The sequence below is a fragment of the Ursus maritimus genome, unplaced genomic scaffold (assembly GCF_017311325.1).
Source record: "Ursus maritimus isolate PB19 unplaced genomic scaffold, ASM1731132v1 scaffold_3, whole genome shotgun sequence".
NCBI classification, from domain to species: Eukaryota; Metazoa; Chordata; class Mammalia; order Carnivora; family Ursidae; genus Ursus; species Ursus maritimus.
Genome location: NW_024425563.1, coordinates 49426426 through 49454401, shown reverse-complemented (window position 1 = coordinate 49454401; position 27976 = coordinate 49426426). Strand labels below are relative to the sequence as shown.

General features: G+C 39.8%; 2 protein-coding genes and 1 long non-coding RNA gene across 7 annotated transcripts in view; 1 reads left to right on the top strand and 2 right to left on the bottom strand.

Annotated features, from left to right (window-relative positions):
• Window positions 1-1642: 1642 nt before the first annotated feature.
• Window positions 1643-4224, bottom strand: LOC103658902 (cytochrome c). 2 transcript variants are annotated; one of them, XM_008686411.2, is made up of 3 exons: window positions 4078-4224; window positions 2795-2971; window positions 1643-2678 (listed from the first exon to the last, which is right to left on the bottom strand). In XM_008686411.2, the coding sequence occupies exons 2-3, from the start codon at window positions 2961-2963 to the stop codon at window positions 2530-2532; spliced, it is 318 nt and encodes a 105-aa protein (XP_008684633.1). In that variant the 5' UTR covers window positions 2964-2971; window positions 4078-4224; the 3' UTR covers window positions 1643-2529. The 2 variants fall into 2 exon arrangements, with proteins under 2 accessions (XP_008684633.1, XP_008684634.1); XM_008686412.2 differs by having other exon boundaries at window positions 4030-4157.
• A 112-nt stretch (window positions 4225-4336) lies between these two features.
• Window positions 4337-27976, top strand: part of LOC103658906 — a 53945-nt gene continuing 30305 nt past the window's right edge. For 2 of the 4 annotated variants that reach the window (XR_567330.2, XR_567327.2), the window contains exon 1: window positions 4337-4502. This is a non-coding gene — a long non-coding RNA (uncharacterized LOC103658906). Of the gene's footprint in view, window positions 4503-5479; window positions 5499-9124; window positions 9236-27976 lie in introns of those variants that run through there. The other 2 variants (XR_567328.2, XR_567329.2) reach the window with 2 other exon arrangements.
• The window catches only part of CUNH7orf31 (chromosome unknown C7orf31 homolog), a 38521-nt gene continuing 24135 nt past the window's right edge, over window positions 13591-27976 (bottom strand). The window contains exons 4-9 of the mRNA XM_008686414.2: window positions 27394-27423; window positions 25240-25421; window positions 23523-23611; window positions 17584-17758; window positions 17199-17290; window positions 13591-14409 (exon numbers count right to left, since the gene is read on the bottom strand). Of these exons, the coding sequence (XP_008684636.1) occupies window positions 13591-14409; window positions 17199-17290; window positions 17584-17758; window positions 23523-23611; window positions 25240-25421; window positions 27394-27423 (1387 nt within the window). The remainder of the gene's footprint in view (window positions 14410-17198; window positions 17291-17583; window positions 17759-23522; window positions 23612-25239; window positions 25422-27393; window positions 27424-27976) is intronic.

Sequence of the window (27976 nt, the reverse complement as noted above, 5' to 3'; positions counted from 1 at the left end):
AAAATATGTATTTGAGTTAGCAACAGATTACAGCTACATGTGCAAAGGTTCTATGACGCCTGTGTTTTATTCCACATTGTGAAACTACTTAAACCAAGGGAGATTAGAGTAAGAGCAGTCAAGGGTGTCAAAGTTCTAGAGATCATCAGAGCTAATTGAGAATACAAAAGAACACTAGATATGACAATTGATCACTGCTAAACTTGGAAGAGGTAATTTTTCACTATGACTTCCAAGGAATTTGACATGGATATAAAATGAGAAGTATTCCAGTAGTCATCAGTTAAGTGCTTTCACAAATGTTAATGCTCAACAGCAATCTTATAACGTAGCCATTTATGGTTATGTAAGTTTAACCATAATTCAAGGACTTAACCGCCAAATGTGATTAGTGGCTACTGTATTGGACAGCCCAAGTACAATCCATCATCACAGAAAATTCTATTGGACAGTGCTGTTCTAGGCAAAATCCAGAGTGTAGGTGGCACTTGGAAGAAACATTCCTTAAAAACCTGACTCACTTGTGATAGCACCAAGCCACCTATAATGGAGCAAAAGAAAGGAAGACATGGGTTAGACAGTGTTTTTTTTTTGTCCTTTCTTAAGATTTTGTCAGAGAGAGCACACATGAGCTCCCATGATCAGGGGAGGGGCAGAGGGAGATGGAGAAGGAGGCTCCCTGCCAAGCAGGGACTCTGTTCCCCGGACCTTGGGATCCTGATGAGCCAAAGACAGATGTTTAACCAACTGAGCCACCCAGGTGTCCCTGTCCTTTTTATAAGACAGCACATATACTTCACAGCTGGAAATTCACTTTTGAGTTAACTGTGGGATCACTTGTTATATATAAATCACAAGGGGCACGTAACAAGTAGAACCTGCCTAGAACACAGCAGGTACTTAGTAATGATCTCTGTCAACACAGGTTTTAGTTGATGCAGGAAGCACAGAAGTAGATCAACTCCCTAGCCCCCATGTCTTCCCATGATGATCTAGAGTTCTTATAAGCTAAATTGCTGTACTGTCTCTGAATACCACTAACTTCTGCAGTTACCAAGTTCTGTTACAAAGGCTTTTCCTCTGAATTACAGCAGGCTTTCTCAAATTGCTTCTGCATGTTTCCTGACTTGTTTGCTTACATTTCCCTGATGAGTGAAAGATTCACAAGTTACAAATTGCTTTGTCAGGCCTTAACAGGCTATCTAACACCCCACCACCTTTGAAACCACTGACAAAGCCTCTTCCCAGTCTCCTTGTCCCAGAGGTGGCTCTCATCACCACCAGATTTCCTTCACTGCGAATTTCACCATCTCCATAAAACTTCCAGGGCCTACTCTAAATCTTATGGCATAGACCGTGAATGAAATAACTCAGTACACAAATTATACAGTCATATACCCCAAAACATGACTAGAAGCACGTTATTCTATCCACATTTGGCATAAACACTCCAGTGTTTATTCTGGCTGAGGAAACTCTGAAGGATGAATTACTGAAGGTATTGTTCTAGTTCAGGGTTTCCTAGAGGACTAAGTAAACACAATCCAGTACTGTGACTAGTAACACTGCTCCACAAGTACTTACAACTGTTTCACTCAAAATTTTGGCATCAGTCATTAAATCAAGCACATTAGAAAAATCATGATCTGTGATTTTGTTTTTAATCATCTTAAGCCTTATCACATAATTTACAAATTTGTGCTGATGATATATCTCCTCTATTTTAACCCTTCTAACGAGTTGGCAAAAGCACCATTACCAATCATACACATATGGTATTTCCACAGCTGTGTCTTTGAATAGCTGTTTAGAAGACAATCCTAAATTATAATTTAGTCTGACTTAGTAGAGAATTCACCAGCCAAGTCTGCCGCTGTATTTCGTCACACTGAATTTTAAAAGCATCTGACCTTACAGATCATCTATAAAATGTGAGAAGTGTTAAATATTCTTTAATATTATACATAAACACACTAAAATGCCTTTCATTAAGCAAAAGGCAACATTTTAGATGCAGGGAATTTAATTAAATTGGCATAGTTAAGACCAAAATGATAAAATGGACACTGCCAGCTTATCTTCAACCCTTGCCTTTAACAGGCTAACGAACACAACTTGAAACACAGTTGAGTCTTGATGGTTCTGAGACAGTGAAGGGGTTTCCTCAGTATTTAAATATATTAATATAACCAGTTATATGTATCTAAATATAAAACCAATCTAAGTTTAGAGATAGCATTTACCATCTCTGTCAAAAGCTGAACATTACTAATCAATTCCAATCATATTTTTAGAAGGGGAAAACAGTGATAGCACTTGCTGAACCAGAATTACTATCAGAGTTCAAAAGCTGATCATACTCACTTAACCACAAGCCAATCTTATTTAAATCAGGACTGTCCAAAAGAAATATTCTATCAGCCATTCATGATCCAAATTCTGGTGTATGAGATCAATTTAAATACGGTACACATAAAAAAAAGTCATGACACATTTTTGTTTTGCAATAAATAAGGCAATGGCCAATTATTACTCCTTAGTAGCTTTTTTGAGATAAGCTATCAAGTCTGCTCTTTCCCCTGTCTTCTTAATGCCAGCGAAGATCATTTTTGTTCCAGGGATGTACTTCTTGGGATTCTCCAAATACTCCATCAGTGTCTCCTCTCCCCAGGTGATGCCTAAACAAGGAGGGATGTATTGTTAAGTATTTCACACTCCTGATAAAGGGCCTACCATTGGTTATATACATGCAATTTGTGCTTCTGTTATTTCAAAACTGCCCCCAGCCCCTTACCTTTGTTCTTGTTGGCATCCGTGTAAGAAAATCCAGGGGCCTGACCTGTCTTTCGGCCAAATAAACCATGGAGATTTGGCCCAGTCTTGTGCTTGCCTCCCTTTTCCACGGTATGGCACTGGGCACACTTCTGAACAAAAATCTTCTTGCCCTTCTCAACATCACCCATTTTTAAATCTAAAAATGAAAGACTCAATTTATTACCCTTTTCCTCCATGTAAAAATCCAACAGAAACAAAACAGTGGTCACTCTAGTGATGTAATTACTAATCCACTCCAAATCTAGGATACAAGTACCAGGGTGAAATCCTGGTTTTTACTCAGTACACTTGGCAACACTCTTTAGTACCAAAACCACTAGTTGGAAGGAGAACTTCCTTAAATACGCATCTACGTGTGTTTAACTGAGGGAATTAAACCCCAAGTAAGCAAAGTGGGAACCTAGTTCAAAACGGTTTCAAGAGTTGAGGTCAAGGTCACAAAAAGTCACAGATCTGAGTAAGTTGAAAACCATGATTACAATAAACCAAAACTACCAAAATTTCAACCTTTAAGAAAGCCTAATCATTTATTCATACTACAAATTGAATCACTTCTCTGAGAAGTCAGAATACATTTAAAAAATAAAAGTCGTGCTTGATTCAGCCCGGCAGGTCACTACAAACTGCTTTGCTGTGTGGGTGGGAGGGCAGTGGCGGGCTGCGAGGTCTCCCAGGGCCCCCATCCTCCAGTCTGAGTTCTCAGGAGGCAACCACGAGGTCACCCAAACAAGCCGGTTTCAACCTACCTTTCTTGAAACCTACCTTCCCGAGATGCCTAGGCACGTTAAGGGGAAAAGCGACAGGTGACCCAGAAGAAAAATGACCCCTTTTTGGAGGAGCATCAGTTTTTGCTCCCTCTGAAGGAAAACGTGAGGCGCTACGCGCCGTCCCTCACATTCCCGCCGTCATCTCGGCAAGTCCTGTCACTTCCACAGCCCCTCAGCCCCGACTACGAGAGCCTGGGTCTCAGTCGTATTGCTGCCAAGTCTCCTCCGGACTTTCAGGACCCTGACCGAGTCCATTCCCCCAGTTAGTTGGGGTTCCGCCCCATCTTAAGCCGTGGCCCACCGGGCTCTAGCTGGCCACAGGCGGGGGTCGTTACTCTCCGCCCTGCCGGCCCTGCGTGGGCCCACCCGCGGAACCCGCGCGCTGGCCTCTGCCTGCCCGCGCACCCTTCAACGCAGTCGCGCGCACCCGTGGCTCGGCTTCCCTCCCGCTTCGGCCTCCGCGCCGCGCGCTCACCGCTCTTTCGTCGCGCGCGAAACGAAGGTGCCCGCTCGCAAGCCGGACGTCCCGCTCTCTAAATCCAAGGGCACGCCGGTCCGCACCTAAGTACCGGTGTTGGTGCAACCGAACTCTCTCCGTTCCCTCGCGGCGGGACGTGCGGCTACGCCGCGTGGTACGTAGTAACGCCACCGCGCCTCATTGGCTTCAGTCTCCAGGGCCTGCGCCAACGACCTGCGCGTATGCCGGCTAGCAGGGTAGGGTGTGCCGCGCGGGTGTCCTTCTGCTCTCTTGCCGGCAGTTACGACAGGCCATTGGATGTACGACAACGAGGCGGTGCTGGGAAGGGCTGACATCACCGTTCTGCCGTTGTGTGCATGCGTGTAGCCGAGGGGAGGGTGGAGCGGAGTCGCGTGGTGGATGGAGGGCGTTATCCTGCTAAGGTAACTGCTCTTGTGCTCGTTGACGTAATGCTCTTTGAGGGGGGCGTTTTGCCTGCCCGGAGGGGAACGCCACAACTCTGACGCACGTAGAGGTCTCCTGGCTACCGTGCCTTCAGCTGGCGACCTTTACCCAGTCTCTGTCGTGGATTCCAAGGCTGGCGCCAGCCGCACCCAAAAAGCATAGCCGGGAACCAGGAATTGTTAAGTTGGACCCGAGCTCCTGACGTGTTCTTGTTTCGCCTTCACTCTGATACTTTAAGTCATGTTTCAAATCTCGCCTTGATGGACGCCGCAAGACTGGGGAATGGGGAAGGTGCTGCAGCTGCGGCAGAAACTGGATTGTAGCTCTGGCCCCCACCTGCCGGCTTTTGTGCCGACACCGGTCTCTCCCTTGCGTTTCTGTACGGAACAAGGAGGATGTGTAGGCAACATTAGGAAGAAACATCTTTACGTGGTTAGAAAAGTGTTGGAAATCTAGAGAGGATTTGCATCTCGTCCAACCTAGGCGTCTCCTCCACAACTAGCTCCCTTTCCAGATATGCTCAATTCCACTGGCAAGTTGCTTCTGACTCCCTTGTCCCTCTGATTCAGCCCCCAAGTTGTGAATGAATTTTTCCTCCTCATATTCTAACACTGCCATATTCATTCAGTCAAATGTTTATTGAATGTGTATTATGTACCTTGAATAAATAATTGAGGACTCCTTCTCTCTAGCAATCTTGATCCTGCCCCCAGTTTAAGCAATAGATAACTAGATTGCCTTACACCCCTTCCAAATCACTGGTACTATGATATCTGCTCTAGACCACCCATCTCTGTATATAACTGGATTATTTTAAATATTTTGTGTGTCCTGACTTCCAGTTCTCTTCTCTCTAACTGCACACAGTACTGCCACAAAAGCATGCTGTGAAAGAGCAGAAATCACACTTATTCAAGACCTTCTGTGGCTTTTGGAAGTGACCAAGATAGTGAGCATTCAGGTGTACTCCGGAGGTAGGCTTATTTGGCTAATCAAATTTTTAAAAGACCAAGCGTTGCAACACCTTTCCAATTTAGCCTGTGCTTTGGAAGCCAAGTACTGATATTCTCACCCATATCCCTCCAAGAAATATGTGGTCTTTAAATAGGTATAGTTCTATCAAAATCTGTTGTGTTTGTTATATCAGAAGTTACTAGTCTTTGTAGAGGAGTTGACTCATGGGGAGTATCAGCATTGTGTTGATACTGCAGATCATACAGATGTAGCATTTAATCACTTGGCCAAGTGAATTGATTGACATCATTTATAATTTATTCCCACGAAAGGGAGAATAGAAAGCAGAAGTTCTTAATAGTTTTAATTAAGGACATTGTGGATAAAGAATCTTGTTACTGAAAGTAATGGGAAGATGAGGAAAAAGAAATAACAGCAAAAGTAAACACTTCGCACATTTCTTTAGTAAAGCAGATACCATAAGTTATGTCTTATAATATCTGTGTATTCTAGTTTGGAAGAGACACATAGTACTTACAGTTTACTCAAGATACTTGAGAAAATTAGTTGAAAACAGCAATATTGTGTTTTTTATTTTATGTCCTATCTGTTCCATCTACCTCCATCTTATCCCATAGGTTTGATAGTGGCTGGTAAGGGGTATAGCTACTATAAAGCAAATGTCTTAGATATTTCCTTCCACCAACATAATGGATGCCATATTTTTAAAGACTCTTCTGATGAAAAAGATCTAATAAGATACCCTCCCCCCAGATCAAAACATTTAACAAGGTCACAAGAAAGTAAGAGAAATCAGGTTGGAGGCAGGGGTGAGGTGGGGAACAAGAACTGAAAATGAATGTGGTAAGCTTAAGCTGACTAGGGCCACCCTGGGGACTTGCTGAAGTAAAAGAACTTTAGGCTTTAACAGCAGCTCAGCAGACCGAAAGTAAATCTCATAAAAGGTGAGAGTAAGGGGGTGAGGAGGTAAGGTTGGCTGAGTCCCCTGCATAATGCTGAAACACTTGAATCCAAAGGCCAAGATACAGTCTGGTCACCGGCAAAGGGAAAAACCAGGTTAGTCTTGTCTGGCTTAGCCTTAGATGATGTAGGAAAGAACATTAGGGTTCAAAGCCAATGGCCAACAAAGAATTCTTGAGACGTCTTTGGTGCAAAAAGGTGGTTTTATTAAAGCAAGGGGACAGGACCCATGGGCAGAAAGAACTGCACTGGGGTCATGAGGAATGACCCATTATATACTTTCAAGTGGGGAGGGGGTTAGGGATAGTGTAAGTCTCTAAGGAATTTGGAAGCAAGGTTTCTAGGACCTTAAGGGGGCTAGCTATTGTTGGGAAAAGGTCATTTATTGCCGTCTAATAAAACCTTAGTCATGAGACCCTTCAGCTGTATTTCGGTGGGGTCATATGCTTGGGGAGGGGGTGATTGCCAACATGTATCTTGGGGGGTTTAGAGATAAGGGAAATTTCTAAAGGAATTTTTATATGTTAAGTAGACTTACAGGATCCTGGGGGAGGGCAGGTTGAGCTAGGATTGTCTTTTGCCCTTAGCAAAGTATTAACATCCAGGCAGTTGTGTCCCTAGAGGACTGTCACTCTGCATGTTTCAAGGACTTGTCAATGGGCTGTAGGTAGTAAGAAAAGTCAGCAATTGTTCTTTTGCTTTTGTTTCCCATATCATTAGGTACCGAGTGGAAGGAAAAAGTATCCCCTGAGAATTCATAACTGCAGGTCAGCCCTCATGCAGTTTTAGGGTTTGATTTTACTCTACCCGTATGGTCTGGGAAACCTCTAGCTGAAAAATTAACACAGTAGTTGTGGATGAGCAGTGTGTTCTGGCATCTGGCAGAAGCAAACATAAACCTGCAGAGGAATATTTTAACCCAGGCCATCAGGATTCCCACACTTAAGAAATGCCAAGCATGAGATTATTATGAAAAGCAACAAAGAGCAAAATTGCACCCACAAAGGGCCATAGGAGTTGGAATTATTAGATATCAATGGGGAAGTAAAAATCTTACCAAGAAAGGGATGTCTCCTCACTTCACTATATTATGAGAGTAAAGTTGTTTTTTATTGAGCACGATAAAGTGGTTGTGTATAAGTAGTCCACAAGAAACTACCCAATCAGAATAAAATCTCACACAGTTTATGCAGGTAAATTAATTATAATGTTTTTATACCATGCTGTTTTTAGCTAGCATGTAACAAATGTGACGCTTTAGGATCAATTGTAGCCTATTCCCTTTTGGCAGCACAATTATTGCTTATTATTTGGATTAATGGTAACCAGTTTTCTGTAGGAGGACTTGTCTTCACAGTTTTTGGCCAGATCCTTCTTGGTTGAGTGTTTTTTCACATTCTTTGACCCTAAATTCACTGAGGAATTGGGGTAGCCATTTGTTTAATTAGTTGTTCTCATCCAAAAGAGTAATTAATCTTATTTTCCTGAGAAACAAGTAGTTATACCTACTTTAAGCTCCTAAGGTGAAGCTCTGTCTTCCTAGGTGTTTACATACCAAAAGGGATAAAGCCCAGACCTCGGAGAGATCTTTTACATTCTTAAAGGCTAGAATGAGGACTTTGGCTTTTGGATTTTCACAGGAAATACTCTTAGAAGGGGGAAACAAGAGAAATGGTGTCATTTTCCTTTATAAATAGAGAAAATAATTTTTATTTACCTTTTCAATGTGTAATATGAAATGACATTTAAAACATTCAGACAAAGCAGAAAGCAAAAGCATTTGCAATGAACAGAGACTATCAAAACAACCAGGCAGATTTTAAAAAGAGCCAAAGCTAACTTGTAGAAATAAAAATTATGATCATTGAATTAAACTGCACATAGTATGATAAACATTTATTATCTTTAGCTTCTATGGAAGCAGCTTAGCTGGGTTTTGGTTCTGGCTGTGTTTGCAGTCAAACTTTGAACAGAGATACAATTACCTGAGGTCTCAAATAGGACTGGAGAATCCCAGAAGCCATCAGGTAAGGTTGGAAAGAGTTTCTGACTTCCTTCATTTAGTTTTGGAACCACATGTACTCTCCACCAGCCTAGGAGTGAATATTGGGTCCTCTGCCCTCCCATGCTCTGCTGTCATCATCAGCTGATGGCAGTTTTTTAGCTCAGGTTTTGATAAAGTGAAAAGTACAGTCACCAGGAGTCCTCTGACCTGCCAGCTCTCAAAATTCTTGGTGGTTAAACTGGGAGAAAAGACCACAGAAGACACTTGTAAGCACACACAATCCCTCTGAATGAATTGTTTTCTTTTCCTGTAATTGCTTTTGGTTTTAGAACTTGAAGAAGTTTTAAACAGCATTCTCATTTGGTCATCTTGTAATCCATTTGGGTCTAGTTCAGTCTGACAACTGGAACAAAAAGAACCTTAAATTTGGTGCATGTTTTAGTTTTGGTGCTGCTGTTTCTCATGATCCTCAGCAGAGATTAAGAAAGAACTCAGTTTGCACACCAGATTCCTGAAATTGGTGGGCTTGACTTCCTGGCAAATTGCTGGGTTCTTCCACTTTTCTGTTCAGGACCACTAAATGCTGAGATATAGATGCATACCAAAATAAAAGTATTTCATTGTGTTCTAAAGTTTGTTTTTTTTTTTTTTTTAATGTAGTGTTTGTGTAAAACCACCTTTTGAAGCAGCAACTATCATGTCTGAAAAGCAATTGATGTTTCCATTAATCTTTTTCTGGGGGAAGCCTTAATTCTAAGGATTTAACATCCTGTAAGTAAAGTTTAACCTAACAGTTATTCCATAAGCAGCCTTTTTATTGTCAGACCATTTTAATATAATAAAAAAGTATACATTAATATTAAAAAGTATATATACATAAGAACTATAGCATATAAATCAGAAAAACGTAGTACACTGGTCGCGTATGGCAGATTTAAACCGCTCATACGGAATGTAATGGTTCAGGTTGCAGTAAGGTGTATGTTGGGGTTTTAATGCCAGCTGTCTCCAGTACAAATCTTCTATCTTTTTAGTATCCGTGATTTTTGGAAATGTTCTTATGTCACAAGTGTTAGTCAGATCTTTTGTCGGGTAACAAGGTGGGGATGCATAGGTAGATAGCAAGCTTTGTTCTTGCTTAATCTTATATTCTGGTTGTTTGTCCTTTTTAGAAATGTGGTTTGCAAAATATTTTCTCCGAATCTGTAGTGTAGCTTTTCATCCTCTTAACAGGCTCTTTCACACAGCAAAATTTTTAAAGTTTTGATGAAGTCCACTTCATCAATTTTTTCTTTAATGTATCACATTTTTGGTGTCAAGTGTAAGAACTCATGTCTGAATGAAGCACATCTAACATTTTCTCTGTAAAGCACATCAAAGACTTCTTGCACTTAGGAGTATTAGCACTTCAGTACTGTGCTTGGGGACCATCTTAAACAGTAAAATCACCAACAAAAAATACAAAAATGTGGAAAACGTGGCAGGAAGTAGACCGTGAAAAGGATACTTTTGGTTTTTTAATTTTTTTTAAAGATTTTATTTATTTTTCAGAGAGAGAGAGCACACAAGCAGGGGGAGTGGCAGGCAGAGAGAGAAGTAGGCTCCCTACTGAGCAAGGAACCCTTGCAGGACTCGATCCCAGGATCCTGGGATCATGACCTGAGCTGAAGGCAGATGTTTAATGACTGAGCCATCCAGGCGCCCCCAAAAGGACACTTTTTTTTTTTTAATGGGGATTTTTTTTTTTTAAGATTTTATTTATTTGACAGAGATAGAGACAGCCAGCGAGAGAGGGAACACAAGCAGGGGGAGTGGGAGAGGAAGAAGCAGGCTCACAGCAGAAGAGCCTGATGTGGGGCTCGATCCCGTAACGCCGGGATCACGCCTGAGCCGAAGGCAGCCGCATAACCACTGTGCCACCCAGGCGCCCCCCAAAAGGACACTTTTAATATGAGAACTAAAATAAGAGAATAAGACGGCAGTGTGTAGCCTTCAACCCCAGCTGTGAATTATCTTTCTCCTGGAGAGTTGATGTATGTCAGTTTTCTGGTAGCCTAGTGTGGAAGGAGCTGCGTCTCTCAGCACCGAGGAGTTGGTATTTATAAGATCACTGTGCTGGTTATTTTCTTCTTGCCTGTCTACATCCATTTTCTACCTTTCTTTGCCTTAGTACATTGGAATCTAAGGACTACATCACCTGAGCCTCCTTGCTGTCTGGCTTCAGGTTGGATATATCAGTGGGAGGCACGGTAACACTGGACTGTCACCTCTTCTAAAGGGTTGGGAGTGGTAAGGCTTCTTGCTGTTGCTGGTTCCTGGCTGCCCCACTATTGGAGGTTCCCTTAACCCTGCCCACATTTTTGTAAATTGTTCCTTTACTAAACTCCTCTCAGTGGAATCCTTTGAGGGTCTGTTTCCTGCTGGGACCTGACTGATACAGGTACTTACTCCTCCTGGTTTCAGAACAGCATCCAGTTCTCAGCTATGCCTGGTATTCTCCATGCCAGAAATCCTGTTTAAACTTTCTTCAGGTAATTATCCTCTGGACTTCTGCCAGGGTGAGGGAAGGCAGTTGCCTCACACTATGGAGTGGGGCAGGGCAGGGAAAGGATCTAGGGAGCCAGCTGTGTCTTAGCTTTCGTTGTCTTCCTTATTTAGCAACCTCTCACTCCAGCCCCACCCCCTGCCTTTACTCCCAGACCCAGAAGCTCTAGGTACTGATTTCCTAAACCTTTTAAGAAGTCTGGTGTGTAAATCAGGCTGTTTTCCCTACTGCCAGTTTAGAGTTCTTAGTGTCTTCAGCCAGTTAGGATCTATCTTTCATTTATATCTCCTTTCCAAAATGTCCTGATGTCTTGCCTGGCTGGTTTATACTTTTGTGTATAGGATAAAACAAACAAAAAACAGAATAAAAACCCAAAATAATTTACCATAGTTTTAATGTGCTTTTTAGAGTAAGTGAGATTAGATGCATGGACTCAATATATTTTAACCTGGAGGACTCCATAAATATTTTTCAAAATTGAGCTTATGATGAGCATACTTGGAGGGTGGTTATTTGCTGTCACCTAGTAAGGCTTTAATAACCAGAGAGGTAGGAGTAGGTCTGACATCTTCTTAGGAGTATTGAGGAAGGTGACTAAGACCCGTGTGTGAAGAGAAGGCTGTGTCACTCCTGCATAGAGGTGGGTGGAGTGAATGCCCATAATCCTAATACAATTCTGTGTCCCTGCAACCCAGGGGAAAATGTGGAATTAAAACCCCCAATTCCTATACTGCAGACTTGCATCTTCCGGAGTTTTTCACAACGGTAGTCTGATGATAACCTCTACGAGAAAAGGATCAAATTAATTTGAGAAATGTTTATGTATCTTCCCTCTACCTCACATTCCCAAATGTTTCATATTAAAGGCTATGGAGAATCCTGTGATCAAGTAATGTGATTGGCTTTGTTGCCCCTAGTTTTCTCCAGTATTATTTTACCATGTAAATTTTTGCATCCCATAATACCTAACATAACTAATATAACTAGTGCTCTAAGATAGAGATTGGAAAAAATTTCATAATTGTAGTCCAGAATCGTGTGTATATATACACACACAGACACACACACACATATATATACTTTTTTTTTTTTTTTTTTTGACAGAGACAGATAGCGAGAGAGGGAACACAAGTGGAGTGTGAGAGGAAGAAGCAGGCTTCCTGTCCAGCAGGGAGCCCAGTGCGGGGCGGATCATGACCTGAGCCGAAGGCAGACACTTAATGGCTGAGCCACCCTGGTGCCCCCAGAATAGTTTTAAAGGAGGTGTAATTAAATGACACGATCATGAAACATAAAAATCAAGAGAACACTCAACAAAACACTTCTTAGAAATTCCTTATGAACTTTCCATGATAAACTATGTCTAAAATGTGCCTGTTGGCACATTAAATGAGTTGATTTGCATTTGAGGGTTAGCCAAACTCTTGGTAGACACCTTCCAAAGATATTTGGCTTTAGAGTAATTGATATCAAGCCATGTGCTATGATGTGCATGTTTATGTCCCCCTAAAATTCATATGTTGAAATCCTACCCCTTAAGCTTATTAGAAGGTAGGACCTTTGGGAGGTGATTAGTTCATGAAGGTGGGTCCCTCATGAATGGTATTAGTGCCCTCATAAAAGAGGCCCCAGAGAGATCCCTTGCCCCTTCCACAATGTGAGGTTACAGTGAGAAGATGGCCGTCAGTGAGGAAGCAGACACCAAATCTGCCAGTGCTATGACCTAGGACTTCCCACCCTCTAGAACTGTGAGAAGTGTTTTTGGTAAGCCACGTAGTTTATGGTATTTTGTTTAGCAGCCCAGGCAGACTAAGACACCATCCTTTCTTGCCACAATTAGAGCTCACCAGTTACTAATTAAAGCCATTGTTAGGCCTTCACAATAAAATCATTTTTTCCCTTGCATAAAAGAAATGGTTATGTTTCTCTTTCAGAGGGCTAAAGGAAAGGAAACATCCAACTTTGCATGCATGCATGCAAAGCATTTTTGGCTTCATTTTTTTCTGCCAACTTATTTTGTCCACTTTACATAAAAAAAACCAGGGCCCATATATTTAATTTATTAAGTTAATGTAATTTATAGCACTGTCTCTCAGTTAACTGGGCATTTGAGTTTTGTCTTTTGTATTTGGTATTATTTTGTACAAACATTTACAGAACAGGACAGTGTTCATGTATTTATTTTATTAAGGTACTATAGTTTGTATAGACATTTGTCTATTGGGCATATAAATTTCAAATACTCGTTTTTATAAAACAATGATGTAAGCTTTGTCATACACATTGTTTTTCAAGATTTTGGAAAATTTCCTTGGAGTATAATTTGAAAATGAGATTAAAGACTATAAATTTTTCTGGTTCTAATATTTTATTGAAATTGTTAAACTTTTCAAGAAGTACGAACATCCACTTTTCTGCATTCCTCTGACCAGATCCTAACTTAAGTTCCTGAAAACATAAACTTCATTAGCAAGATCATTATGGCTCTTCCAGAAAACAGAATCCAGCAACATGGAAGAAGTTCTGTTATATTTTTACTTTCCTTGCAAGAAGCTGGGTTTTGAAGGAAAGGATGAATATCTCAATTATAGAAATAATAGGAATTATGGCCATAGAATTGGTGTTTCATCCCTGAATGCTCCTTATCCCTGAGGTCTTTATGGTCTTCTAGAATTGATTTATGGAAACGTTTTTGTGCACCAGTTTTTGAGAAAGAGTTCTTAAGCTCCAGCAGGTCAGTCTGAGGCTTGGCCACTCCAGCTCTAGGAATCCAACCCAGAATAGGTCTTGTTTCCTCGTTTTCTGTGTTCAAGGACGACTGTTCTTCTCGCTTACTTAAAAAATGTTCTAAATCAAAAGCTTCCAAGTCTGGTTTACTTTCTAATATACTGGGCTTACTAAAGCTAACAGAGTTTTGACACATAGTACACTGGTCACCTATGGCAGATTTAAACCGCTCATACGGAATGTAATGGTTCAGGTTGCAGTAAGGTGTATGTTGGGGTTTTAATGCCAGCTGTCTCCAGTACAAATCTTCTATCTTTTTAGTATCCGTGATTTTTGGAAATGTTTTTATGTCACAAATGTTAGTCAGATCTTTTGTTGGGTAACAAGGTGGGGATGCATAAGTCGATAGCAGGCTTTGTTCTTGCTTAATCTTGTCTTCAATTTCCTGTTTTTTATGGGTGACACCAGCCAGTGTGTTGTCACGAAGTGCCATCATTTCTGTAGAACTGGGTACAAAGGTATGAAAAGTACACAAAACTCTAGGGGTACAATCTGGACAGGAAGGTGGTCTTTGCTGGATAGTAGCCTCCAGAGGACGTCGGTTCTGAATCAGTCGAGCAATTCGTCCTTCCAAGGGTCTGGGAGGTTTTAAGACAGGATGGAATTTTTCTTGCTGTAGTGGTGGGAAAAAAAGGAGAAAATCAGTTAATAAATCTGGCCTTGTAAGTTTATCGCTACAAATGGCAGGTCAAAATTCATACCTATTTTCCCCGAGTAAACATGGGATGGGTATAGGAGTGCATATTGCAATATTTGTTTGTTTGTTTACTTACTTATTTATAGACATTGACATTTGTGCCCTAATAAACACATGTTTTTCTCTTCTACTGGTTTTTGCTAATATGGAAGGGAGATGGATATTTTTACTTGGCTGTAGAAAAATTCCTCCATAGAGGAACTCTTTGTTTTCAAACATTCAGAGATACTGAAAGAATCTCAGGAGCAAGGCTTCTGCCATCCCCAACAGATGATGTTAAGAGTTATGTGTAGTTATTTAAATCTCAGTGAAAGCCTTTCTTATTTGGCCAACCCAAGGGTTCTTAAACTTTGGTTGAATCAGAATCAGCTTTGGAGCTGGGAAAAAATGAGATTCCTAAGCTTGATCCTCTGAGATTGTATGATTCAGAGGTTCTGCAGTGGGACTCAGGAATCTGCTTGTTTAACAAGCATCTTGGGTGATGCTGAGGCCAGTGATGGCGCTGGTCTGTGGGGAGCTTGTCATATCTGTGCTTTTTGAGGTGTTTTACAAATATTGTGGATCGTGTCTGGTAACTGTAAAAGTAGTGCGTGTATTTAAAGGTTATTAATATAGTATTTAATATATGCCTGTGGTGGTGGGACAGGAGGAAGAGGGAGGAGTTGATGAGGAAAGGGCATGTGGAAATTTTCTGGGATGATGGTAATGTTCAATATATCCATAGGTGGTTGGGTTGCAAAAGTTGTGCATTTATCAAAACTCATTGAATGTGTACTTAAAATTTGTGCAATTTCATTGAATGTGTATTTTGCCTTAAAAGAAAAACTGCAACAAATTGAACTCTGTTTAATGATATGCATGCTGAATGTTTAAGGCTGAGTATCCTGTTGTCTGCAATTCACTGTGAAATGCATAAAACATAATAAAGTGTATTGATGGATGGTTGGAGGGATTTGGAAAGATGGATTATGTGATAAAAGAAGTATAGCAAAATGGCAATGGTAGAATCTAGGTGGTGGATACATGGATGTTAATTGCAAAATTATTTCAACTTTCCATATGTTTGAACATTTTTATGACAATATGTTGAAGAAAAACTAAAGAATGGATAGATGGTGAGGATGGAATTGATAGTAGGGATAAAATAAATAAGAATGGTGAGAAGATTGTAACTGTAGTTTGGATTTAGAAACAAAATGGACTTAGGAGTGTCTTCTTGGATGCTAATTTGCTCGGAGTTGGAGGAATTTCCATCTGTTATTGACAAATATGTTACAAACGTTAGCCAATCAAGTTTGAGTAGATACTATGAAGAAAAAAAGAAACCCCAGCTCTTTGAATACTGTGTTAAATTTGTCATAAAGAAAAAGTCTAGACGGTATCATATCCTATTTTACAGTATCTTTTTATGCAAGAAGTAGTTTTTAGTATCTTTATTTCATTCTACTACAACAAAATATTTCAACACTTATTATCTCTAAAACATGCCTTCCCAGAGTCCATTATTTGTGTTTTAGAAACCAGCAAGATTCACTAAAACGTACTTTTAAACTTTAACTATTTTGGGCATATTCTGTCTTGTTATTAATAAAAATTTAGTTGATGATTTACTTGTAGAATAATTTGCACATAATATACTTGACAAGCATTCTTTGTATAACTGTGTGTGTATTTTTTTGTAAACATGATAAAGCTGCTTCCTGAGGGGCTGGACCCAGAGGGTCAAATCTGTGGAAATCTGGATAGCAGCTGAACATGCCTGACAATGTCAGTATATGTATAGTGTTTTCTAGTATTAGAGAATATTTTCTGCAAGTGAAACATAAAAAAACACTTCAGTGAATGATAAAGCACGGTGGAACTACTTCAGGTGTTACGATTTTTTTTTTTATCACCTTCGGAAATACTGAAGCGAATGTAAAATAAATGAGTTCAGTCTAAAAAGAGTTCATACTGAAATATCTTACAGTCACTTTTTTGGGTCTTTCCACAATTTATATCTTTGAAAATACTAATTTTATTTTAAAAACTTTGTAGTTTTATAGGATAAAATCTAGGCCCTGAATAAAACAACATATATGTATACTATTACATTATTTATTTCATGTATATAAGTAAGCCAACAGATGATAATTTCTGTCACTAAGGGCTTGATCATTTCTTTCAAGCCATTTCACATAACCTATTAAGAAATCTGTATTGAATAATAAAATAAAAATTATTAAAAAAAGAAATCTGTATTGATATTTGCAGAGAATTTATTGGCTTTCAATTGTAATTTGGCCAACTCTCAGTTATTTTTTGTGGATATCAGGAAGAAGTCTTTATCTCTTCCAAAACGGTGATAATGTACAAGATATACAAATATATAAAGATTCATAGAATTTCATTAAATTAAAGGGTAAGCATTTGTAAACCAACTCCTTTGTAAACTTTAGAAGAATAGCATAGTAGAAAATCTTTTTAAAAAAAAAATGCAAAACACCGGAACTGTGAATAGGAACTGTTCTTTGAAATAGTGGACAAGGGTATTCAGAGCAGTTCAGATCAATTCAGAATTAACTTCTAAGATGAGTTAAATTTTCCCTTTACCAGCTTGGTCACCACAACTCATGAAGCAAAGAAAAAGTGGGCAAAGCAAGAAGGAGCCTAACACCTGGATGCTTTCCCCCTAAATAACTTGAGAGTTGACTGCAATTACTTACAGGCTCTGGGTCAAATCCCATCTGTCCAGTTAACTCTGCTACCTCCTTTTCATGGTAATCATCCAGTTCAAGGGGGTTCATGGGCCCCAGACCTTAATGGAAACATCACATCTTATTACTTTGTTAGAGTAAATGAAAGATGATACTTAAATGACCTTTTATAGAAAAACTTACCCATTTCCTTTTGTAATATGATTAGAATGAATAAATTGAAAACAAATTTTACCTCCCAGTTTCTCACTAAGAAAAGCTTACTACCCACCCTAACTTCTATTAGTACTTAGATTAAGAAACAGGGAAAAACACTAGAACATGCAAGCTTGTAACAGCATTTGTCAGATATTCTAATTTTGTTCTTTTTACTTGGATTAAAGTAAACTCATACCTGTAAAATCATGAGTGTACGAAGTGATCCAGTGGGACCTCTCAAGATTTCTTTGTATGTTGGCTTCTTTTAGAGAGCTAATAGGGTCCCACGAATTTAAAGAAGTGTTAGGAGCGAAGGTTTTAGGAGGTTTTGGGTAGAATACGGGCTTGTTTTTCTCAACACACTTAGGAAACTAGAACATGAACATAAGAGGTTATTGTCGTTAATGTTATCTAGTAGTGTAAGGGCTGATTCACTGTCATCGGAAAGGAGGGTCAAGAAAATTCCAAGCTGAAGTCAGATACTATTTTTTTCTTCATTAATTACTAACATTCTGCAACTTCACTGTATTTAGATTTAAACACAATATTTTATCAAAGGAATGGTGAGGTCTTTTCTAAAAGTTTTTTGCTTTAGTAAAGACTCTGTCTGATAACGTACATTGGAGAAATGTCCCTGGGAATACTCTACCTGCAGTAACCACGCCCTGAGCCGAAGGCAGACGCTCAACCGCTGTGCCACCCAGGTGCCCCAGAGCCTCTAGTTTTGACTGCATTTGGCTCATAGAATTTTTAATTTCTACCAGATTTGCTCTCATTTCTGCCCTTAGAGATTCTATATTCTTTTATTAGAGATATAAAGGGCTCTGAGGTACTCCTTTGGCTAAGTACAGCCAAAGTTGTGTGCTTCCCACTTCTCTTTCCTTGCCTGAAATGGCACCATTTGATATATTTTATGGATTTCTTTCTTTCTTTGTTTTTTTAAGAGAGGGGGAGGAAGAGATGAGGAGAGGGAGAGAGAGAATCTTAAGCAGACTCCACGCCCAGGGCAGAGCTGGTCACTGCGCAATCATGACCCTGAGATCATGACCTGAGCTGAAATCAGGAGTCTGATACTTTACCAACTGAGCCATCCAGGTGCCCCCATTTTATTGATTTCTGATGAAGTTTAAGTCACTCAAATTCAAATAAAATTTTTTATGCTGTTGACATAACTGTTTACTATGGAGTTTATTTTGTATTTTCAAAAGGAGGTATAAAAGTAAATGAATGAGTGAATTTCTTTGCAGTCTTGTTGGCTATTTAGAAATTCACTTTTTCTCAGATTGATGACACTCAATACTTATTTACTGAGTACCTATATGTGCAAGGTAGTAGTGGCAGGGAACAAGGATGGATCAGAAGTCATCCAGGAATACTGACTAGAGGGGAGATAGGGCATGAACATAAATGACTGTAAGATGGAAAGTAACTCTTTGTTATAAAAGAGGTTAAGAAAGAATTGTTTGTTAAACAAAAGGAAAAAAGAATTATTTGTAAATTCAGAGGAGGAAGAGATTGATTCCAGGTGAACAGGGAAGTAGGGCTGGGACCAGAGAAGAAAGGAGAAGACAAGAGGCCATGTTATGTCATGTTACAGAAATAGGCCTTTAAGGACATGCAGAGATGGGGAAGCCAAAGGAACAGTAAGAGCAGAGGTATGGATGGTGGTGGAAAGTATGGAATTAACTTTCTTGAACACTGTGCACTTGTCCTGACAGGCCCACGCTTAACATTTGCAGGTCCTGGGGCTAAAGTATAGTGAGAGCCCACATTCCATTAGTCTAACTAGTTTAATTTATAAATTAAGCAAATAAGCTGTTAAATAAGATGTGTTCCATTCTCCTACCTTGACAAAATACCTTCATGACAAGTTCAAATTTAAACTTCTTAGACTGTCCTAATTCTGTATTGGGACATGGTAGTTCAGAAAGAGCTAGTTGCTGGCCCTTGGCCTCAACATCCCGTATGGCTTTCTTCCTACCCCCAATTCCATCCCAAATTATGAAGTGTCTTGGATATGAGAGTACCCTGACTCTCAAGTTAAAGCTCCATTATACCTATTACTTCTGTTTCCAGCAAACAGCCATCCCTTGGCCACCCCTTTGACCTAGAGGTATATACTAGCTTGGAAGCAGTGTCAACCCCTGGTAGGATGGACCCGAGGAAGAGACCTCATGAAGGCCTAGTACTGGTACTGGCTTCAAAGCCATTTTGTCAAGGATTTCTGCAGTCCAACATCAGGCTGGGGCAGGAGACTGGGGAGTATGGTCTCTTGATAGACATATTGTTTTGTTCCCGTAAGCATCCTGTGCCATAGGGAGGGATATAGCCAGAGGAAGGCCTGAGCTGGGTCTAAAGGCATGGGGCCTTCTAAAATTCCTGGATCTAAGGGTGATGCTAAATATAGCAACCCTGTGAAGTTGAAGTGCTCCCCATTTTCCATATATGGAATAGTCATGGTAAAAGGCACTTGACAGAAGACTGTTTCAAGTATTAAGTAACCACCTGTATAAACCTTTAGTGAATACATGGCTTGCTTATTCTTTGTTCTCTTTATCATGATTTGCAAAGCCAACTTAGAAATAAGGACTTTTTTTTTCAAATATTGTTCCAACAGGCTGGATTAATCCTGTGTCTTAATCTAGTTTAAATAACAGTAATGATGGGGTGCCTGGGTGGCTCAGTCGTTAAGCATCTGTCTTCAGCTCAGGGCGTGATCCCAGAGTCCTGGGATCGAGCCCCACGTTGGGCTCCCTGCTCGCTGGGAGCCTGCTTCTTCCTCTCCCACTCCCCCTGCTTGTGTTCCCTCTCTTGCTGGCTGTCTGTCTCTCTGTCAAATAAATAAATGAAATCTTAAAAAAAAAAATAACAGCAATGATGTACTGAAATGCAGGCAAGGGCACAGAGGAAGAAAATAGGGGATGTGAGATTTTGCTGTAACCTCTGATGTCTTGGGAAGAGTTTAAAGAGTCAGGAATAAGGATGCTTGGGTGGCTCAGTCAGTTAACTGTCTGCTTTTGGCTCAGGTCATGATCCCATGGTCCTGGGATCGAGTCCCATATCCAGCTCTTTGCTCAGTGGGGAGCTCGCTTTTCCCTCTGTCTACTGCTACCCCTGCTTGTGCTCTCTCTCTCTGACAAATAAATAAATAAAATCTTTAAAAAAGAAAGTCAGGAATATTTGAGAGTAGAGAGCTGGCCAATTTTCAGTATGTTAAGGTAATAGTATTGAGAGGATAGTGAGAGAGGGGCTGCTGGTGACCATCCACTCAATAGGAATTCATTGATTAAATGTACTATTCACAGGGTGAAGTTTGTGTCTGATATGCAAGATAAGTACAAAAGCAGGAAGGAATTCTGGTTCCTGAGATGTTAGTATCTAGGCAGATGCTCCAGTTTACAAAGGAGTGATGTTAGTTGTTTTAAATTTGGGATACATTTTCAGAGGAGTAGTACTGTATAAATTGTAGTTACATTCCCCGGTAGACCATAAAAATCTATGTAATTCGTAAGTTGCTTAATAAACATTTACTGAATACCTATTACATGCATGACTATGTGCAAGCTTCTAAGGGCCTGTGGTAAGCATCAAAACTGTGAGTTGCCACAAAATAACAGAAATTAATACTATTGTAACACATTTAAAAAATCAGGAAATTAAATATAGTTTTTTGTTTTTAGTCTTGAATGATGGTGCTTAATCAGTTTTAATAGGGGAACAAGAACAGGTTTAATTTGGAGACCACTTTGCCCTTTGGACAGCGTAGTACTGGGTATGCTGGTTCCTTAGTGGATCATTTTTACATTAAGAAGCTGTGATTAGGAATTTTTTCATTTACATACGAAATGAATAGAGAGCATGAAAGAGAGAGAGAGTGTGTGTGTAAATAAGAGATGAGAGACTGGCAGAGATACTTTCCTTTGGAATCAAGCTAGGACTTGGGAAGAGAGAGTTGAAGGGAGAACAGGATGCACAATGGGAGGAGAGGCTGCCTGAGATGGAGGAGGAAGAGTGGAGGGGCAGGGTGAGACCATAAATGGGGAAACGTGCAGGGTAGAGAAGAGAGAGCCTACCAGTTTATTTCCCATTCTGGATACGTTGGTTGTTGCTGGAGATGAGCAGGTGGGAGGGTGGGGCCCAGGGTGCTGGTGGTGATGGAGAAGTGAACTGTGGGCAGCCAGTTATTTGACAACACATTTCTAAAAGAGGTACCTGTGTCCTTGCCAAATCCATTGTGGTTATTTGAGGATGAGCGTGGATGATGGGTGTTCTTGTGGAGAGAAAGAACTGTCCTAGGAATGAGGAATGTATCTCTAGGAGGCGGATGGGCACTTCAGATTAGAAAGATGGCAGATGGTTCAAGAAGGAAACTACACTCTTCTGTAAGGGTGATATGAGTGGATGCTCTTTCCAAGGGATGCCAGCAATCTTTCCAAATATTTACAGTTAAGGAAAATTGGATAGTACGCTCAGTTAGGCTTTGAAAATGGTTTGTTAAAATATTTTAAATAGTCAAAGGTTGGAGAGGTTCATAGCACTTGATCTCTGTGGTTATTATATCTCATCTTTCTCAAAAGATGATTACAAGGGGCATGTGGGTGGCTCAGTAGATTAAGTGTCTGACTCTTGATTTTGGCTCAGGTCATGATCTCAGAGTCGTGACTCTAGGAGTGGGACATGGCCGTCCACCTGTTCAAGGACCAGTGAACTAAGCCAGGCTGTAGGGGGTAAGGAAGGCCAGACTCTGAAGGGTCTCTAGAGCTCAGTTAAAGCCTTGGGATTTACACTTAGGTAAAGGGGAGCTAGTCAAGATTGTTGCACAGGGGTGAGATATGGGGACAGCAGCATTTTCCTAAGCAGTACGAAGGGAGGGAGATTGAAAGAAGAAACTTAAGCCACAGAGCTGGAGACTGTGGCTATAATGTGAATGGTCTTGAGAATAACTTACCGTATTTCTGGGTCGCTTTGATATAGATTTTGCTTGAAAGAATGAAAGAAGTCCAGTAAGATAGATGATTCTTCAAGGATTATTCTTGGTGTATCACTTTACAAAGAGCAAACACGAAATTGCTTCCTTGGGAGATGACCGTGTGACACTGCAGGGACCACACTCCCGCCTGCCACAGTGGTCGTCCCAAGTAAAATTAAAATGTTTCTAGCCTTGCATAATTGTTTCTTGCCTACCTCATAGATTCTTAGATGCAAGAGGATAATATATGGAAAATGCTTGGCACTGCCTCTAACAAACTAATTGGTCAATGAGGGTTAGCTGTTATAATTTTCAAATGTGTAGATCTTTTCCTTCATGATTTAAAATTTTTCTTCCTATCCATGTGGAGTCCTGGTACAGAGATTAAGAGCAGAGACTGGAGTCTGACAAGCTTGAGTTCTATGATTATAAGATAGCCACAAACTCTCTGAGCCTGAGAAGTGGGAATGATGATGCAAACTTTTAGGAGTTATTGTATGGGCTAAGTGATACACTGTATCTAAAGTGCTTAGTGTGTAGCAATTGCTCAATGCACAGTGGCCACTGCTTTATTTTTGATTCTAAACAAATATAATGGTTGGGACAATAAATTGCAAATCTTTCTGAAAAATTTTCATTTACTCGGTGTATATTTGGAGTTACTCTGAACTAATAAGAATAGAGTTGCGGGGGGGCGCCTGGGTGGCACAGCGGTTAAGCGTCTGCCTTCGGCTCAGGGCGTGATCCTGGCGTTATGGGATCGAGCCCCACATCAGGCTCCTCTGCTAGGAGCCTGCTTCTTCCTCTCCCACTCCCCCTGCTTGTGTTACCTCTCTCTGGCTGTCTCTATCTCTGTCAACTAAATAAATAAAATCTTTAAAAAAAAAAAAAAAGAATAGAGTTGCGGGATTCACAGTGAGTGAAACACAGCCCTCCACCTTCTCTCAGTGGGGAACCTTTTTTTTTTTTGTAATCGTGGAAATGTTACATAACTGCCCAAAGTATGTGAAATCAGCTAAGAAAACAAAAAATGTGAATCGTGGTCAAAATCTCAAGTTTTTTAACCAGATAGAAAATAAAACAATCCATCTTTTGGGTTTTTATGAATGTATAGAGCAAAAGCATTTTTTACTTTGTTTTAAACACACATTTTAAAAGATACTTACATCATAATATACACCCTGGCCTGGCCAAGTCAAGGCTTTCTTCTTTGAATCCATTGGAAGATCAAGCAGTTCGTATCTGTAAGGATTACCTGAAATTTTCAGAAGAGCGCTGTTATCCTGAATATGCAAGAATTGTTTTCTATGAATGTGCTTTTGGGGTGTAGTAAATAGAAACGAGATGATAGGAGGTAGAGAGCAATGCAGGTGCACATTTTAGCTACTGTATTATAGCTTTGTTTGAATTCTTGCTCCCCTTAATGAGCAGCACGTGGGGCCACACACAGTGAGATTGAGTCTCTACCCCTGTGTCTCTAACCCTGAGTCTCTAGCATGAGAGAGCCCTGTACTGCACCTCTCTGATTAATGAAAGGGATTTGTAGGTAAGTTGTAACTTTTAAATTTAAATTTTCCTGGCTCCTCTTTCTGGTCTCTGAAGGCTTAGCAAATACATTTCTATACTGCTTGATTTGGGCTTTTCCTGACCAAATATCAGGACAAAGAATTAGTATTTGCTTACCAGAAAGGTATTGAAAGAGAACATTTTAAAGACCCTAGCTTCTTAGGTATTAGTGGTAGTTTGATAAGCTTTATCAAACACAGCATGGCCTCCTCTGGTCCTGTAATAAGTTCCACATTAAAGAATGCTCTGAACATCCATCCGCAGGGGTAATAAGAATGAAGGTTGGCATTTAGTGAACATTTACCGTGTACCAGTACTGTACTAAGTGTTTTATATCTATCATCACATTACTATGAGGAAGGTACTATTATTTCCACTTTAACAAATGAAACTAGGCATAAAGAAAATATGCAGTTTGCCCAAGACCACACAGCTAGTAAGTGGAATAATTCAAACTCAGGCAGTCTGGTACTAGGGCCTGCACTCTTAACCCATATACATTGAATTCTATTAAAGAAGAGTTACAGTAAGTGTGAAAAAAGAGTAGAAAACCTAATGCAGTAGTATTTTTTGGAAAGGTCTTTTATAAGGGTTATTACAATATACTCATCTTTTTAAAGTCCTTTAAGAACTCAACAGATGTTTCTCTCTGCTGGCCATACACCTTTTCTGTCACCTTCAGTTACCATTTCTCTAGTGTCTTCAATCTTTCTCCATAGGTTTTTTTTCTCTCTTTTAAGGTGTCTAGTGTGGGAGAGTCTTGATGACTAGTGTATGGGCTTACCATCCTAATAAAACACATCTGGAAAGACCCCACGGTTTGCATCTGAAGAAGATGCCTCAAGGTTTTAAGAGGACCTGAACAAACTGTTCCCGTTACCTTCCGAGTTTTATTTCAGTGATAGTCTTTCAGTTTCATCACAACTGCTATACCCATGTCTAGACCCTGATGATCTAAACCAAATATGATCCTTGTGCTGATCACTTAAGCTAGGGTGAAATCTTTAAAAGCTAAACTATGAGCGAGAGCAGCAAGGAAATGAAAACAGAAAATACAGGTAAATAAAAACAATTCTACAATGTTTGGCTCTGTATAAAGAACAAAAGTTAAAGAGTACCTGCAGAGAATCTGATGTCTGTGGTAGGGTTCCAGGTGATTCTTAAGGGCAGCTACAGTTAAGAACAACTTTCATAATCTACTGGTGGGTCACGCTTTTGTGACTGGAGTCCTTTGCCCTACTTTCTTTAATTTTATTATTGAATAAAATTAAAATATGAGAAGAATCAATACTGTTCCAATATCAAATCACATTTTACCTCTTGTTTTCAAAATCGTTGTATCATAAGCCTTCGTTGGCACAGTGGGAGGAAATGGCTGTTGGCTTCGGGCTTTAATGCCAGTGTAGAGATCCTTGGGTGATGTAAAGGTTGGGAACATGGCACCTCGGGAGATGTGTGTGTGGTACGGGTGTTCAATCGGATATGAGGAACAGATTTCTCTGAGATTCAGTTGAGCAAACAAAAAAGAATAGAAAGAAGTGCAATTGAAAAAAAAAATCAAGTATTTATTGGGATCCTTCTTTGTGGCAGGTACTGTTCTAATCCCCGAGGGTATGACTGAGCCAGAGTCCCCATTGTCTAATTTGGTGGATTCTACAGTTAACTATCCCACTTGAATTCACTTCCCCTTACAAATCAGCTTGAAGATAAGTGATCATTTATAGTTTGAGCAAACTATTTGTGTGAATAAAACAGGAATGAACACATTTTTGCTCATGGAAAAAGTGTCCAGTCTAAGTCAGGAAGGGATGGGCTTTAATGAGGTCTAGTAAAAAGCCCATATTCTATGGGAAGTTCTTAAGACATTCAGAGCCTTGGGGGACTGCAGGTGGAGTGGTCAGGAAATAAGGGACCTGGGCAAGAAAGATAGAGACCCTGGGGCCAGTGAAGAATTAAATGAGAAAGGCTGGGTTCAAATATTATTCAACAGTCAGAGACATTTAGTCACAAAACATACTGGAAAGAATGGATGAGTAAATAGAGTATAATGATTGTCTCAATATGTGCTAATTAACTTATCTGGGAAGAAGATTCATCCTGATTCTCTTGGATTTTTTCCCAGTATGTGTCAGCTTGAGCAAAGATGGAAGAACCAGTGGGAATGGGGAATCAATGAGGGATTAATTTTTAAACTTCCAATACCATTTCCCATGGACTTGATGAAGTTTAAGGAAATGTGGTATGAATATTTCACAAAATGGTCACATTTATACACTCTCCCTACAAAATATCTCAGTGGGTACTGTGGGAGGTCCTGAGACATTGTAACTGCTGTATGAATAGGAATTATACTCAGAGGACATTGCCTTGAAATAGTTAACCCCAGTAATAACTATAACAACAGCAACAATAAAGCATTTATGTGCCAGGCCTTGTGCTAACTGCTTTATCTCTAATCTTTATCAGAGGGTCACTCAACAAGCTAAGTAAATGCTAGCATGCTCCCAGAGGCCAGGGCAGGGTGGCCCCATTTTCCACTAATCTGATGTTGGTAAGGACTTCCTGACAAAGGAAGGCCATTACATTAGTTTTCATTGTGTCTTGTTCTCATCACAAAGACATGACCAGAGTGTAGAGATTGACTTCTTAATTTAGAAAACAAATTCTAAAGGCCAAGATCATGTTAAATTACAAAAAAAGAATCCTCAAAATTTCATAAGCCATTTTTTTTTTTTCCTGGGGATTGGTCCCCTTGATAGAAAGTCAATTTGCAAAATGTGTATACATAGTTATTGGGTCCTTCTGGTTTTGTCTGTAGCCAGGATTTTGGCTTTGTGAAGAAGGGATAAAAGGTAGAAGTTAGGAAGGTAGGGAGAGGCCTGATTAATTCTGATCATTTAGAATTAAGGCAGAAATTTTTTCCCCCTCAGATTCTAGAAACTATTTCCTAGTTAATAGTATTGAGTTATATCTGGTAATGATTTAGCAAAACATATTTTACTCTAAGACCTGCAAGGTATGGACTCTGTGTGTCTCGAGTCTATGTATAATATGAGATTTCATTCAGTATCTTGTATATATTATAAAGGTTATTTTTGTTTGTTAAAAAAATCTGAATAAAGTATGGATTTTGGTTAATAGCAGTGCATCAGTATTGGCTCATAAATTGTGACAAATATACCAATACTGATATAGGATGTTGTTTAGTAGGGAAACTGGGTATGAGGTTTATAGGAACTCTGTACTATTTTTCAAATAATTCTGCAAATTTAAACTGTACTAAATTAAAAAGTTTATTAAAAAAAGTTTAGCAGGGTATATAATACCAGCCTCTTCTCCCACTTGCTAAAAAAAAAAAAAAAAAATCTTTCCTGAAAAGGCATATTTATCCTCACATTGTCTGAGGCATATGGATTGCCTATATTTTTTTCTTGATTGGAACAGGGAAGGGAAATATAAGTATATACTTACCCTACTGTTGAATTAGGTGGTTTGGGCATCCTAGAATAAAAACAGGAAATAAATCCTAATTTTTAATATTAAGGACTTTTTAAAGCATACATACCTATTAGAAATTTGCTTAAGAATAATGATGTATCCCACTTTCAAACTACAGTATCTTTAGATAATATTCTTGATTGACTTTCTGGAACACTGAATATTGACCAGACAGAAAGATAAGATATCCTCATATCTCAGTTCTATCGATCCATCTAACTTCAGTCCCACTCACCACCCATTTTGCATTTCCTATTTGCAGTGCAGGTGCAGGACTGACTGCTTCTAATGATAATACAGTTCTGGTTCTTACTGACATTCACCCTCATAATCAGGCAATAGCCAGAGTGCTCAGAGGCAGCCTGACACCATGCATGTGGTGCAATTACATGACCTAAAGTGACCTGAGTGTGGCCTGGTGGGACAAGATATATAAGTACTGTGTGTGCTTTGTCCCTTTGCCCAGGATTGCTGATCTCTCGTAATGGTAAATATTGCCCAGTTGACAGAAAGGCTAGAACAAAACTGAACAAGTTCCTGGAGGCATGTCTTTTCT